Below are 15777 nucleotides of genomic sequence, written 5' to 3' on the forward strand. Positions count from 1 at the left end.
CTGTTCTTATAGCTGGAAAGGCATGCTTGAAAGTGTGTTGTTAATGCCTCCTGAAATCTCAGCAGCCAGAGAATTGATAAACAAAGACTTCCTAAGCTTGGTTGGCTAGGTGGGAGGAGAAAAACAGGAGTCCAGTGCCTTCTTTTTTGTCCATCCCCACTTCCTAACGAGAAAAACCAGGATAAATTAAGTAACACGGAAATGGGGAAAGTGTGCTCATTTTTGCCCTGGCATTGCAGAACTGAACTTTTGTTGATGCAGAACTGAACTTTTGTTGATGCAGAATTTTAATTTGACTTGTTTGAGCAAAGAGTAAACACGCTCCTGCCCTGCACACTGGAAGCAACTACAAGCTAAAGGCCGCTGCTGCAATAATTAGTTTCAATGAGAGAACGTATCAGCTTGTACACATGATGATTTTCACACCTCAAATACCTAAATTTATCATTTGCATGGGGAGTAACTGAAAGACAAATTATTTTGGAGGAGAGAGGTGGAAACCTGCAATCAGTTTTGCCTAAGGAAGACATGGCCCGTCAGCCTATGTAAGCAATAAGTCTGTACTTGCAGGAGATAATGGGTGTGGCTTCCATTTGTACGACTAGTGTTGTACCTTTGGCAGCGGCAGATCTGACATAGGAGAGGAATTGCAAGGAACATCTTAATGCACATCAGGAATGGTGCAGGGCGGGATTGTTCAGTAGCAACACCAGTCCAGACCTCAGAGAGATTCTGGCAAACGAACCATACCAGGATGCTGGTTGTGCACCAGAAGGCATCCGATAAAGAACCAACTCATTATTAAATGTGCATTGCATGAGTATGGTTACGCCTTGGTGCAACAGCTGCCATTGAAAGGACTTGCAGATTTACACCTACAAGGCTGGCTTTGAATTGCATGTAGGGCACAGGCGCTTTTCTCTATTTTATTAGGTCAATAGTTTCAGATGGCTGCTGCTTCCGCTCTGCTCTGCGACCAGAATTCCATCAAGAAGGCATCAAAAAGCAATGCAGACTGAAAATGTGCCCTGCCCTCTATGGGAGCGAGACAACGGAGTTCTTGGTTTGTGTCCAGATCTCTGCACATTAAAAGCCTGGACACAGACATCATATTTTAGCATCTGATTGCTCTGGTAACTGCCGGGTTCACCTCTATGTAGATGCTCACCCATTAGAAGGAACTAAAGATCATTCTTTGCTAGGGTGTGACTGCTGCCCAGCTCCAACATAGCAGGAATAGAGGACAGCTTCTGAGCGTCTCTGGCCCATTTGCTATTCTAATTATTTGCAGCCCAAAGAACATCTTGCTAATGGATGCAAGCTGCTGAACACTTTGTAGGTTTTCTTCCATGCCTTCCCCAATATGGAGGAAGAATGGGATAAATCCCAAGTATGGAAAAATAGGGATTCCTGACCCACATGACTTTGCCATGAGCTTTAGTGCTAGGTTCCTAAACAGTTAAGTTAGGGCAACCTAGGAAATCTGGAATATTTTTTTCCAGCCCTACTCGAGAGGGTAAAAGCTGACACCCCCAATTCTTTCATGCCAACTGCTGGGGCATAGCAACAGCTTCTCAGCCGAAATTAACGGAAAGCCTCAAGTTAGTTTTACACTTGCTTCCAGGATGCTCACAATTGCTTAGCACATTCTTAGGTGTCACACACTCACAACTATGCTTTCAGAAACTGCATCGGCATTGTTTTTTTAGCAGGCTGTGTGAAAACTAGAGCTGTTGTTTCATTGAATAGTAATAGCCATGCTAGCGCAACAGAACATTATTTACTGATAGTTTGAAAGAACTCAAGCCAACGTCATTAGCAACTTTTAATCAATGCCACAAGGGTAGCTGTATTCTGGTGCAACAAAAAATATGACAAGAGTGCCTGGTGGCATCTAAAAAGACTATGGCTGCAATCCTAACCATGTCTACTCAGAAGTAAATCTCAATTAATTCAATGGGGCTTACTCCCAGATAAGTGGGGTCTGTATGATAGCCTAAAATATTTTCAGCAGCCTGACCTCACTTTCTCATTTTATTCCCTCTGTCTTCGGCCACATTTGCACCATACATTTAAAGAACTTTGATACCACTTTAGACCGTCATGGCTTCCACCCAAAACCTGTGGGAGCTGTAGTTTGTTTAGGGCAGGCTTCCTCAACCTCGGCCCTCCAGATGTTTTTGGCCTACAACTTCCATGAGCCCTAGCTAGCAGGACCAGTGGTCAGGGATGATGGGAATTGTAGTCTCAAAACATCTGGAGGGCCGAGGGTGAGGAAGCCTGGTTTAGGGTGCTGACAGTTATTAGGAGGCCTCTATTCCCTCATAAGGCTACAATTCTCAAGAGTTCCCTGTGGAGAGATATTAACTGCTAAACCACTTCGGGATCTGTAGCTCCTGAAATGGAATAGGGCTCTCCCAACAACTCTCAGCACCCTTAACAAACTGCAGTTCCCATAATTCTTGGGAGACAGCCGTGACTGTTCAAAGTGGTATCACAGAACTTCGAATGTATGCTGTGAATATGGCCTTGATGCCCACGAATATACATATCTGTGAGTAAGTATTCCTACACTGGATGAAAGGGGCTCTTGTCCCTGAATGTTAGGACTTGCAGTAAGTCTTCAAGACAACAATACAAGAAGAGACGCATTTCCCGGTGCTTACTCAGTCCGTTTCTTCACCCTAATCTACCTCAAGCCAATAAAAGAAGTCTGTTTCTGCAACCAGAGATGATGATGATGATTAAATTTGTACACCACCCTTCATCTGTAGATCTCAACATAAAAACACAAGATAAAAAACACAAAATGCATAATAACAAGAAGAACAGGAACAAACCAATAACCCCATCTGCCCACCCCAAGTTGAATCTTACTTCAACACTAATTATTATTATTAATAATAATAATACCCCAGCCACTCTGGGTGGCTTCCAACAAAATATTAAAAATACAATAAAACATCAGATATTAAAAACTTCCCTAAACAGGGCTGCCTTCAGATGTCTTCTAAAATTATGGGACAGCATCTTCCACTAAATCTGAGAGCAACCAGCTACCTTTGGGGAAAGCCATAACCCTGTCCTCAGTGCCATTAGGAGATGGAAAGCTTTCAACAACACATTGTTTGGTTTAATCCAAAGAAAGGGCACTTGTGGACTCCCGACTCCTAACCAGAATGGCAAAGCTCACAGATGACGGGAGCTATAAGTCCAACTATTTCTGGAGAGCCACAGTTTCTCCCACCACCAACAACCTGGGTGTGATCAATAATATTATCAAAGGGATCTAACCTTGAAAAGCTAATGTTTAGGACTCCTGTGATTCAAAATGGGAAGGAGAGATCTACCACCAACACATTCAAGTAGGAAAATGGGAATCTTCCATTGACTCAGGAAATGCTAGCCTGTCCTCCCTGGGACATGTTGTGGGAAACCCCCCAAGATATCTGCTGACCAACATAGTGGATGGTGTTCCTCTTCCTACTTGGGACACAATGAGCAAATATACACGAGGTGGAATTCCCAATTGTGTTTACATATTTTAGTAATTTTATTATTCCAGAGTTGCCCCGAATTATTAAAAGCTATTGATTGAGGGATATATCTTTGGAGCACTCTCGACTTCAGACACAAAAAACTTCTTCCAAACTCACAGCTGATGAAAAATAATTTCAAGTCCTAGGCCTCCATTTTTAAAAGCTATTATCAGATCCTGCAGACCCTTCCAATTCCTAGATGACAGCATCAAGAGTTTAAGAACCCAAGCAACAAAGCAACTGGAATTTTTCTACAATGATTATAAAATCCTTTCTAAAACATATAATATGCTATTAGAGTATAACTTGATAGATGAGGAAGTGAAGTCGGTGATGATTCATTGGGCAAGGGACATCGGCCATAATATATACTATGAAGAATGGGAGAAACTCTGGGAAAAAAATCTTAAATTTACAGCATGCACAACGTTAAAAGAGAACCTTATGAAGATGTTTTACCGTTGGTATATAACACCTGCAAAATTAGCAAAAATATATAAAACTTGCAATAAATGCTGGAAATGCAGGGAAAAAGAGGGATCCTTCTTCCACATGTGGTGGGACTGCAGAAAGATCAAAGGTTTTTGGGAAGGTATATATAATGAAATGAAGAGTATATTAAGATACAACTTTGGGAAAAAGCCGGAGGCTTTTCTGTTAGGCCTAGCAGGAAGTGATATAAAGAACAATGACAGTAAATTCTTTCAATATGCAACAACGGCCGCAAGGGTCCTATTGGCCCAAAACTGGAAACAACAGAACATACCGACGCTTGAGGAATGGAGAGCAAAACTACTAGAATACGCGGAGATGGATAGACTGACGGGGAAAATTAGATATTTAAAAGACCAAAGGTTCATTGAGGATTGGGGGAAATTCGTGGAATATCTGGAAAATATAAGTGAAGGTCAGATAACGCTAGTTGGGTTTTAAAAAGCTCTGTGAAAAGGTTGGAATATTGTCTAAAGAGAAAAAGGAGGAAAGAGAAAATAATGTCAATATAAGCTAGGATTTGTGTGAATTTATTAAATTAGGTTATGGATGATTTGAGGGGAAGCTGAAGGAAGTCTTATAGAAAGAAATCTGTGATAACAAGGTGTAAATTGCTGTATTTTTTGTTTGTTATGATTTAAAAAACAATAAAAATTATGCAGGAAAAAAAAAAAAACAAAGCAACTGGAATTTTTCCAGCCCTATCTTCAAGTGACCGTTAAATGGACCTTTGTTTCTTATTCCAAAATAAGACCACCTCATGTTTTCTAAGGCTGAGGTGTTGGTGGTAAATGGAAGCAGACCCCAAGGAGGGGGAACCTTATCTACCAGAACCTCATCAAGAAGCCTCAACGAAGGATTAACTCTTAAGAGAACTTCACTACCACACAGGCATCCTCATCTTTGACAATACACACATTGTACCATGGGAAGAAAAACCCTTGTACTTCAAATCCTGCAGCACTGCTGTCCCTTTAACCCAAACTTCACCAACCTGGTATCCTCCGGATGTTTTGGACTACAACTCCCATCAGCCCCAACCAGCATGGCCAATATCAGGGATGATGGGAGGTGTAGTTCAAAAACACCTGCAGCCCCAAAAGATGTTTCAGTCTAAATAGAGAAACAGATATTTTTGTTCTAACCTTTCTCCTTTTTTTCTATTTACAATACTGCCACTTATTTAAATTTCAAGGAGAGAGAAAAATGCAAAATCTCCTTTTAGATTTTGAAAACAAGTCCACAACCTGTACGCTTTTCTACCACAGTCAGTTCCATGAATGGCACCCTTCACTTGAATTTCTCTGCCATTAATTCTGTGCACCAAAATGGTATTTTGGTAATCTCCATCTACCCTACACACACTTGATTAGTCTTCTGTTCGGTTCCTTTCCCACAAGGTTTAGTTCTCACCCTTTATCCCTCTTAATTAAAAAAAAACACCCCATAAAATAGTTTCTGCCTATTTTTCATCTAAAACGACCGTATTTTATAATTAAATAAGAGGGTAGGTAAAAGAGCTCAGGAAATAATCACAAATTACCAAAACCTGATAGATGGATTATATTCAACACTTATACAAAAATTTTAATTGTCCAAACTTTTATGTATATGATTTTGTTGCAATCCGTAAAACAACCACATAAGGTACAGTATATCATTATTATAATCACCATGTTTCAGATAGAGGAAATGGAATCTGCTGAGGCTGTGTGGCTTGAATGGAAGTACCGGTAATTTCAGGAGTTCCAACACCAACGGTAGATTTGAATTTTATAGTTCAGACACTTAATTATTATGCTACATGCTAAACCACCACATATTGCAGCCTCTCACATGCTTTTTCGGCTCGCATAGAGCTTTTATTTCTACTGGTGGTTTCCATTCTTCCTTTACCAATCCCCTTCTCCCTTTCTGATCTCACAATAACCCATCAGCACAGGAGCTGATAGGAACACTGATGGAAGTTGCATTCCCAAATATCTGGTGGTCCCCGTGTCGGGGAAGGCTCCTCTAAGCCAACCAGACTGCAACATACATCATGCAAAAGATGACTTCAGCATCCTACCTCTTCTGAATTCTCCGTGCCTCCATCTTTGCCACTGCCACTGCCGCTGCCACCACTACCACCACTGCTGCTGCTGCCGCCGCTGCTGCTACTGGCTTTCGTAGTGCTTTTAGTAGACTTTGGAGGCTCCTAAGGAGGAAAAGGAACAGGAAAAAAGCACATTCAGATGCACTGTTTTACCAACAGCTTAACAAAGTTCATGGATCCTACAAGGCAAGCATCATGAAACCCCGACAGAAAAAGAGGACACCATCCCATAAATAGGCTCCTATACCATGCTCTCCATGTCGGTGCCCAAGAGACACAAACTTCCTGGCGCAAGAGAAAGGTCTGTGTACGGAAACACACTGATCATCATCCAAGTGCTTCTGCTAGAACGATCAATTCTCTTCCCTTTAAAAAGGGCACCTGACTCTATTGAAGTCCCACCCACTGGTGGGGGGCAGCTGCCTGTTTTGCAGCCTGTTGCTATCTCTGCCTTAGCCAGAGCAGCCGAGTCCCTCCATGGGAAAGGGCTTACAGTATCTGCCAACAGCAAGCAAATGCTAGTAAACTGCTATTTAGAAAGCAGTTTGCAATGCAGGCAGAGAACAAAGACTGGAGGACAAACTGAAAAGAGGTTCTCAAGCTGCGGGGAGGGAGCTCCATTCAACTGGTGTGTGGACAGTCAACAAAATCTGTATTCGGCCTATTTTTTCCTCCCTAACACAGACAGAAGCCGTACTGACCAAGGTAGAATTCAATGGGGCTCTCTCTCAGGCAAGTGTGTACAGGCTACAATCTAAACGAACTTCATCACAGGTAAGGAAAATACATTTACCAGTTGTATTAAAACATATTTCGCAAGGGAATTTGACCTGCACCAAGGCATATGTGATGGGCTGCTGCGGAAAATGATGCTTTAGTGAGCCTGTGCAGCATAGTGATTAAGAGTACTGGACAAGGACTAGGCCGGGGTTCAAATTCTCACTCAGCCATGAAGCTTGCTGGGTGACTTTGAGCCAGCCATTCACTCTCAGACTAGTCTATGGTGCAGGGTTGCTTTGAGGATAAAATGGGGAGCAGAACGGGCTTGTCTGAGGAAAGGTGGGAAAGAAATAATAACAAATAGTATCCATGCTGCAGGACCACTTTTGTTTTTTGCTGTGAAATGCATGTGTTTGATAACCATATTGTGAAGATAGATAGATAAAACTTTATTCGCATTAGCCAATGGCCATAGCAACAGTAAAGCATTAAAGTATACTCAGAAAAGTAAACTTGATATAAGAGCACAATTTAAAGTCCTGAATCAGCCATCAGTTAGTGGCCCTTATTCCGATTGCCCCTGCTATGAACCTAGCAACCTTTGCTGTTATCTGTTATAACCATACAGTGGTACCTCAGGTTAAGTACTTAATTCGTTCCGGAGGTCCGTACTTAACCTAAAGCTGTTCTTAACATGAAGCACTACTTTAGCTAATGGGGCCTCCCACTGCCGCCGCCGGAGCACGATTTCTGTTCTCATCCTGAAGCAAAGTTCTTAACCTGAAGCACTATTTCTGGGTTAGCGGAGTCTGTAACCTGAAGCGTATGTAACCTGAAGCGTATATAACCCGAGGTACCACTGTATTGTGAAGAGATTCTGTGTTGTGCCTTTAGGTCCATATCCACTGCTCAAATAAAACGTGGGAGAGATCATCAGGAGATTTGGGCTGAGTGTTCATCAGTATGTGGATTATACCTCTCATTTAAATCGGAACCAGGGACTACTCTGACGGTGACTTGGAAACTACAATTAATCCCAAATGCAGTTGCTAGACTGGTGACTGGGAGCAGCCACCAGGGTCATAGAACACTGGTCCTAAAAGATCTACATTGACTCCCAGTATGTTTCCAAGCACAATTCAAAGTGCTGGTGTTGACCTTTAAAGCCCTAACAGCTTCAGCCCTGTATACCTAAAAGAGTGTCTCTACCCCCATTATTCGGCTCGGACACTGAAGTCCAGCTCCAAGGGCATTCTGGCCCTTCCCTCATTGCGAGAAGTGATGTTACAAGGAACCAGGCAGAGGGCCTTCTCGGTTCCGCCTTGTGGAATGCCCTCTAGTCAGATGTCAAACAGATAAACAAGTACATGACTTTTCGTGGACATCTGAAGGCAGCCCTGTTTCAAGAAGCTTTTAATGCTTGATGTGAGGTCCCCCCCCCCCCCGTATATTGCTGGAAGCCGCCCAGAGTGGCCGGGGTAACCCAGTGAGATGGGTGGGGTACAGTGTTAGAAACTAAGATATGAAGCTAGGAGCTAAATGGCACCTTAAATCTAGGTTATGGACACAACAGCGTAATGTCTAAGCACACTTTTTTAATAACAAAAATACAAAGCTGAAAATGAATGAACTGCAGCTAAAATACTATGTTCATTTTTCGCAGGGTCCAGTCCTTCCCCCTGCCCACCCCCCTAATATTCTTAAGAGGGTCTCTTCTCCAGTCTTCGGAGAGTAGCTGGAAGTGGGGAGGCAGAAAAAAGGTCCTCCTTTCCTTCCACTCTGCAGTTTTAATATGAAATTTTAGGCACAGTGCTGCACCCAGAGCTCAGAAAAGGCTCGTGCTAATGAAATTCCCTGTCACAAAATGAGCCTAGGACAATGGGAGTTTCGAACACTGGTGGGGTATGAGAAAATTATTATTATTTACATGTTCCTGCTTCATGAAGGTGAACATTAGTACACAGGAACAGGTCTTGTTCTAAGTTCAAAGCCATCTAAAGCCTGGCAGCTATTTTCCAGGGTTTAGATAGAAGTCTTTCTTGGCCCTACTAAGAGCTTCTGGAAATTGAACATGCAGCCTTCCCTATGCAATGCATGTCCACTTCCACTAGCTTTAGCTCAGCATGCCAACATGCCCCACTTTGCATACTTCCTCTCTGCAACTGATCCACACATTTGTGCCACATGTCGTATGTCGCACAGAGGCACCACGCCTACATTGCATGTTACATGAATTTGCACATTACTTCTGGGGTGCTAAGTCTTTCAGACTCTGCTCCGAATCCTAGACTCTGCAGGTTTGTTTGTGTTCTGCATACTTCTGCAGTGTACAGCAGTTCACAGGAGTTCTGTCTTCTATCCCCTTAAAGTTATGCCCAAATGCCTGGCCAATGTCTGCACAGGATTCTCTGTGCACTCCCACTTAGCACCCAGAGCCCCACCAGGTGCTTACACTACCTATACAGCCTCCTCTGCATTTGCACATAGCGCACACCTGAACTCTGTGCCCTGCACAAAATAACACAATCAAAATTTTTTTTTCAAGATTCTTCCTCTTTACATGCACATGCACACACATCCTTCCTAAATATCATATCGGCAGTGCCTTTCTACATGGGCCTTGAATTTGCCCCACTTCCACTCCTGCCGCTTGCCTAAATCTGCATTTGCCCCAGTGCCACTTAGGTGTGGTTGCGATGCACTGCGAAAGGCAACAATGACTGTGTACTCTTTCCCATAACTTTGTGCTTGAAACGCAAGGGTCCGATTTAAAGGGAGCAATCTGTCCTTAGGCCTCCCCCTACTGCATGGCAAGACAAGTGTGAGGCCTATTGTGCTTGTCTGACCTCCGAATGCAACACCAACACACACGCGCGCATCGCGCACACGCCTGCACAGGGAGCCCCCGAACCGGAAGCGATGGACGCGAAGGAAGCATACAAAGAAGCGCAGCGCATCCTCCGCTATCGGTGCGCGCACACTGCATTCTAGGACGCCCAGGCCCAGATCCGTGTTGGGTCACCCCCCCCCCCGCCTCCGGAACTGCCACGGAGACCGTCACTACTAGATTCCCTCTTTCTCCGCAAGCAAGCACTCAACCCAACCCAACCCACCACCCCCCCCGTGCCATGCAACGGCGCTTGCCTATGCACCATGCTGCGATCGCCTCTTCTCCTCCCCCCCCCCCTCGCCTTACTCTCGGCCTATGCATTTCCCCTTCCACCCCGTCCAGGATGCAACGGCCTCTTGCCCGTCAGCACCCTTGTGTTACGCCGCCGCCGCCGCCGCCACCCTCCTCAGCCCGCCTCTCCCCAGGTGCAAGGCTCCTGCACGAGTGCGGACATTTTCTCCCCCGTGTGGGTGCTTGTCTGCCTGCGCGTGTGCGCGCCTAACTCAGGGGCCCGTGCTCAGAGGCAGTTAACAACAAACGGGCTGTGCATTGTCTGACCAGGGCATCTTTTCCTGCAATTAGATTTAGAAGACATATGTATTCGTGTGCTTTGTGTGTATGCTTAACCCACGGATAACAAATATGCTGTGCATTGTCTGGCTTGTGCGTCCTCCCCCCACCCTAAATATATATATATATGCATTAGATGTAGATACAGAAATAAAGATACATTGTGTGTTTGTGTGTGCTGAGAGTGTAGTAACAAATATGCTGTGCGTTGCCCGGTCAGTACCTTTCCTATATATAATATATGTGAATCAGATATTGATATAAAGATATATGTGTGTGTGTGTGTGTGTGTGCGCGCCCGCGCGCGCGCCCGCGCGCGCTTGCTTAACCCAAGAGGCCCGTGCTCAGGGGTAATAACAAATATGTGGTGCATTGTTTGGCCAGTGCACCCTTTCCTACATAGGATACACATACGTGTGTGTGTGTTGCAAACCAAGACCTGCAGGTGTGTGTGCACGGATTTGCTCCGTCCTGGATGTGTTTGTGTGTTGCACAGGCACACGGATCCTGCGTCGAAGCCCCGGGCTGCTGCAAGTGCAGCTGCTTCCTGCCCGCGTCCTCGGCCCCCTCGGCGCGCGGGGCGGCTCCACTACGGGCGGAGGCTCCGAGCTCGGATGCCGCCAGGCCCCGGGAAAGGCTTTGGCGCCCGGGCGCCCCCGCCCACCCCACCGCCCCGGCCCTGGGGCGGGGTGGCGCCAGAGAGAGATGGGGGGGTGGGCCGGCCCCGGGGCGCCGCCGCCCCCCGCTCGCTCACCTTCTCTTTCTTCAGCTTGTAGGGCATCCCGGACCTCGAAAGCGCTCGCTCGGCCTCTCCCGCCGCCGCCGGCCCGGCCTCCTCTCGTCGCCCTCCCTCGGTTTCTCCTCGCCGCCGCCGCCTCCCTCCCTCCCTCCTCTGCGCTGGGTTGGGTGAGCCCCCGATTGGACCCGCTCGGCCCAACCTGCCTGGCAACCGCCTCGCTGCCTGCGCTTCATTGGCCGCCGGCGGCCGCGCCGATTTTTGCCATTGGAGGGCCGGTTTGAAGGGCAGCTGGGGAGGGCGGGAGGAGGCCGCTGCCGGTTTTGCAAAAAGGCGCCGCCGCGGTTGTGGGGAAAGCGGGTGGGATTGGAAGAGGAGGAGGAGGGCGCCAAGGGGGGCGAGGGGGCTTCTCTGCCGCCGGCTGCTCGGTGTGAGGGGGGGGGCTGCTGCCGGATTATGGATATAGGTCACCATGGCTGCTTCGAATAAGTTGGAAGGGTGTGGGTGCCGCGACTGGGCGCCCTTTTGCGAAATAAGGGACCAACGGGGGTAGTGCAGCGTGCAGGCCTCTTTCTTTCTCTGTGTGTGTCTCTTTTCTGTGTCATTGTCAAGGAGAAACGCCGATGGAGAAGGCAACCCCGCGAAGTGAAAGGTTGCCATGAATGAAGCTGCTCCCAAAGAATGGCAACTGCATTGCAGTTATAATTCTTTGCACATGCACACACACACACACTTAAAAAAAGTGCCAGCCATTAATAATGTTTCGGTCACTGCTCCTTCAAGTACGAGGTTCTGCTATTATATGAAGCGGCAATTAAAAAAAAAAAAAATGCAACAATGGGAGGAACCGTAAAACAGATTTTAAAATAATAATAACAAATGAAGACTGTTCTAGGAAAATTGGGGTTATACAGCCCAACTCCTAATCAAGATCCATAATCCGTCAGAGAAAATAAAATTGAGAGAGGACCGGAACAATAATTCAGGACCTATTTAAAATTTCAGTCGAACCACGAGAGAGTTGAAGCGCTGCTTAACATTCCTGTTGAAACTGATGGGGCTTAATTTAGCTTAGCTTTGGCTGGTTTGTGCTCAACTTTGTCAGGAAAGAATGAAAGTGAAAACAAAAAGGCTGAAATCCTAAACACAACGGACTAGAAGTGAGTTGGGTACAGTATTTAGCTCTGAGCTCCTTGGAGAAAAGAGAATATAAACTGTAACAAACAAGAATACTTAAGATCCACAATCCACTATCCTGATGCAGTTAAAGACATTTCCAGTGGATCCAGATATGAATGCAAATGTGGGTGCCCCAACAAAGCAAGGCTACAATCCAATTGGCGCTTAACCTGGGAGTAAGTCCCACTGAAAACAATGTGACTTGCTTCTGAGGGGAGACAGAAAGACTTGCACTCTATTGTCTGATCAATATCTAGGACTAGGCAAAAAAAAAACTTTGAACCATTTTCCAGGAAAATATTCTGAAATATGCAGCAACAACATAACAAACTTTAAAACTCCCAGTAACCTTAAAATAGTATGTACAAACTGCAGCAAGTTTCCCAGTACAATAATAAAACATAATATAGTCAGAAGAAAACAGCACCACTATTTTAGCAGCTCACTTAAAAGCATTCCATAAAAGCAGCAATGAACAAGTGTGTCTTCAAGTGAGGACTGCTTAAAAACTTGTAGAGAGTTGGCACAGCCTTGCTACAAAAAAAGGCTTATGGGGCTGGAGCTCTTATTTTAGGAAAAAAATATTATCCAAGGAGGAACACGGTAGAGTTTTATAAAATGATGGAGAAAGTGAATAAACTTAATCCTCCTTCCCTGTGAAAATAGAGTAAAATGTGCGGCCTGAGTCTGCAAGCCATACTGAATTCAGTGGGGTATGGTAACATCTTAAAATGTGCATAGGATTACAGCTTTGGTTGCTAATTTCAGGAATTTTTAAAATGACTTGTTTGCACAATGCATAATTAATTGATGGAATTAATTGCTGACTGATGTGGTGATATACATTAGCATAGATGGCTTTCTTTAGAATTAGATGAATCAATGTTCATAAGCTTATCAATGGCTACTAGTCACGAGAGGTGCATAGAAGTTTCCTAGAAGCAACCTAAGTAGCAATTACCGGTAGCTTCATCATACCCAACTTAAGAGCTTCACAGGGACGCTTGAATGGGTCCTGTCAAAATGCCTTTAGATGGGCCTCAAACCAGGACTCTTCAGCATACCTACCAGGAAGAAAATATGGCATTTGCATTTCTATAAATATGCTTAAAACTGGATGTAGGTCTGACCCTGCAAAGCAACTATCCCATGGAGCACAAGATCCATTCAGGTGGTCCACATAAATATTTTGGAAGAGTTTAGGGTATCTGCACTTGATTTATTTGTTCCTGATAGTGGAAATTTAGGCCATTTTGACACAGGCTAGATTTATCAAAGAGGGGACCAAAGCCCTGGTTTAGGATCTGTGATTTTTATAACAGTACTAATTTCCCCCATGAAATCTGCCAGTTAAAGGTACCATTCTCAGTGCCCCAGTCTGGGGCTGTGATTTTCACAATATAGCGATAGTTTCAACAATAATGTTAGTGCTGAAGAGGGGGGAAAGTTTGGTAAGTGGTCAGCTGAGACCCCCCAGCAATTTTGAATTATCTGTGTAGGAAAGTGGTTTAAGAACTGCTGGTTTAGTTCCTAAGCTCTCAAACTGAATGGAGGGAGGACATAAAGCTTTTATTGTACTTCATACCAATCTGCTAGCCAGATTTCAACCAAACAAAATGACAGTTCTCAATAAGGTGTTTTTAAACACCCCCCCCAAAAAAAACCCTAAATGTTTTAATTATTTTTGCAAGAGATACATAAACAAGCAGAGCAATATAAAACAAACATCAACAATCATACTGCAGTAAGGATAGAAAATAAACACTGGGTGATCAGCAGCAAACTCTTATATCACAACTAAAATGAAGAGTTCAGGAGATCATTATCAGGACTTTCAATAAAGAAAATGTGTTTCTCATTTTTTGCTTTAGTTTTTTTGTTCTCTAACCCAAAGACCAATGGTGCCTTGGAACTGTATCAAGCCAGATAGATTTATGGGAATCAGGTGGAAGGTTTAGACCACTTCGTTAGACCACATAGGTTATAAATGGGTGCCATGTACCATCAAACAGGCCCTTTTTATTTCATTCCCCTTAGCTGTCTGTTGCATTCAGCCAGTTTTTCTCCTACTGCCAGATTCCAGGCCTTTGCCACCAATTGATAATAAGGTATGGCAAATGTATCACAATCTCTAAGCACACAGCCCTTAATAATAATAAAAAGGATTGAAGGTCTTGTAAACTGCATTCTGCGTTGTTTCAGGGAATATGGTATGGACATGCATGTGAGACTAGGGTCCATCAGAATAAGTTGCTTATCTATTCAAGGAAACAGAATACAAACAGTAACCTATGGGCAAGACTGGCCATGGTAAAGCAATGGCCAAAACTGACAATCTGTACCTCCTGTCTGGTTCTTTTCCCAGCAGTCATGAACTCGATTGGGGAGGTCTCTCTGTTCTCTGAACTCTTCATGCCCTTGGAGACAAAGGAGGAGGGAAGCTTGAGTACAGTAGGACCAGCAGGCTCCTGTGCGTGGCTGGGGAAACCCAGCCAGAAGGGCAGGGTATAAATAATATCATCATCATCATCATCATTATTTATTATCATTAATCTGTTGCAACCTCAGTCCCCACCTCTTCTGCAGCTGCCTGTCCTACACCTGCAATGCTTTCTGCCTCTTCTTCCTCTCTCTCACTCAAGCCTGTTGCTTATTCAGCATCCAACCATTCTGCCCTACCCGTCATCCTCTGACCTGTCTTAGTGCCCCACAACCACTCCCTTGGTTCCGAGCCTTCCTCTACTGCTGCTGCTGAAGAAGAAGAAGAAGAAGAGTTTGGATTTAATATCCCATTTTATCACTACCCAAAGGAGTCTCAAAATGGCTAACATTCTCCTTTTCCTTCCTCCCCCACAACAAACACTCTGTGAGGTGAGTGGGGCTGAGAGACTTCAAAGAAGTGTGACTAGCCCAAGGTCACCCAGCAGCTGCATGTGGAGGAGCGGAGACGTGAACCCGGTTCACCAGATTACGAGTCCACCGCTCTTAACCACTACACCACGCTGGCTCCCAGTGCTGAGGCTTCTCTGGTTCTCCCAACACCCCTACAGCCCATTTTGGGGGATGCAGGGGGAAGAGAGGAGGAAAAGCCCTATTGTCCTGCATGACTTCCATTGACAAGGGAATCCTACCCTTTGGTTCTAGTAGATATTTAAATGAGGTTTTAGATAGGGGGATTCAGCCTGATGTGTCTTCCCAGGATGGTGTCTGTGTCATAAATTAGTCACATTTATTTGCTAAAAACCTGTGGTCAACACAAAAATATGGGCATAACCAGCCTGAAAGAGATATATAAGTACAGATGATCCCCAGCACATTTTACCCCATTTTGTAAGGTACATTTTAGTCTGATCTGATTGGTTAAGAAACTTTAAATATGTTACTGTATGTATATCAATCAACTAGTGTACCTGAAGGAGCTACCCCACCCCCATTGTTTAGCCTGGACATTGAGGTCCAGCTCAGTGGCCTTCTGGTGGTTCCCTCACTGTGAGAACTGAATACAGATAGGTAGCCGTGTTGGTCTGCCATAGTCAAAACAAAATTAAAAAATTCC

General features: G+C 44.7%; 1 protein-coding gene across 3 annotated transcripts in view; it reads right to left on the bottom strand.

Moving 5' to 3' along the window:
• The window catches only part of PPP2R5D (protein phosphatase 2 regulatory subunit B'delta), a 65242-nt gene extending 54038 nt beyond the window's left edge, over window positions 1–11204 (bottom strand). For all 3 annotated transcript variants that reach the window (XM_081854738.1, XM_081854739.1, XM_081854737.1), the window contains exons 1-2: window positions 11061–11204; window positions 6100–6228 (exon numbers count right to left, since the gene is read on the bottom strand). In XM_081854738.1, the coding sequence (XP_081710864.1) occupies window positions 6100–6228; window positions 11061–11087 (156 nt within the window). In that variant the 5' untranslated portion in view covers window positions 11088–11204. The remainder of the gene's footprint in view (window positions 1–6099; window positions 6229–11060) is intronic.
• Window positions 11205–15777: the final 4573 nt, after the last annotated feature.

Source organism: Podarcis erhardii (assembly GCF_964252035.2).
Source record: "Podarcis erhardii genome assembly, chromosome: 3".
Lineage (NCBI taxonomy): Eukaryota > Metazoa > Chordata > Lepidosauria > Squamata > Lacertidae > Podarcis > Podarcis erhardii.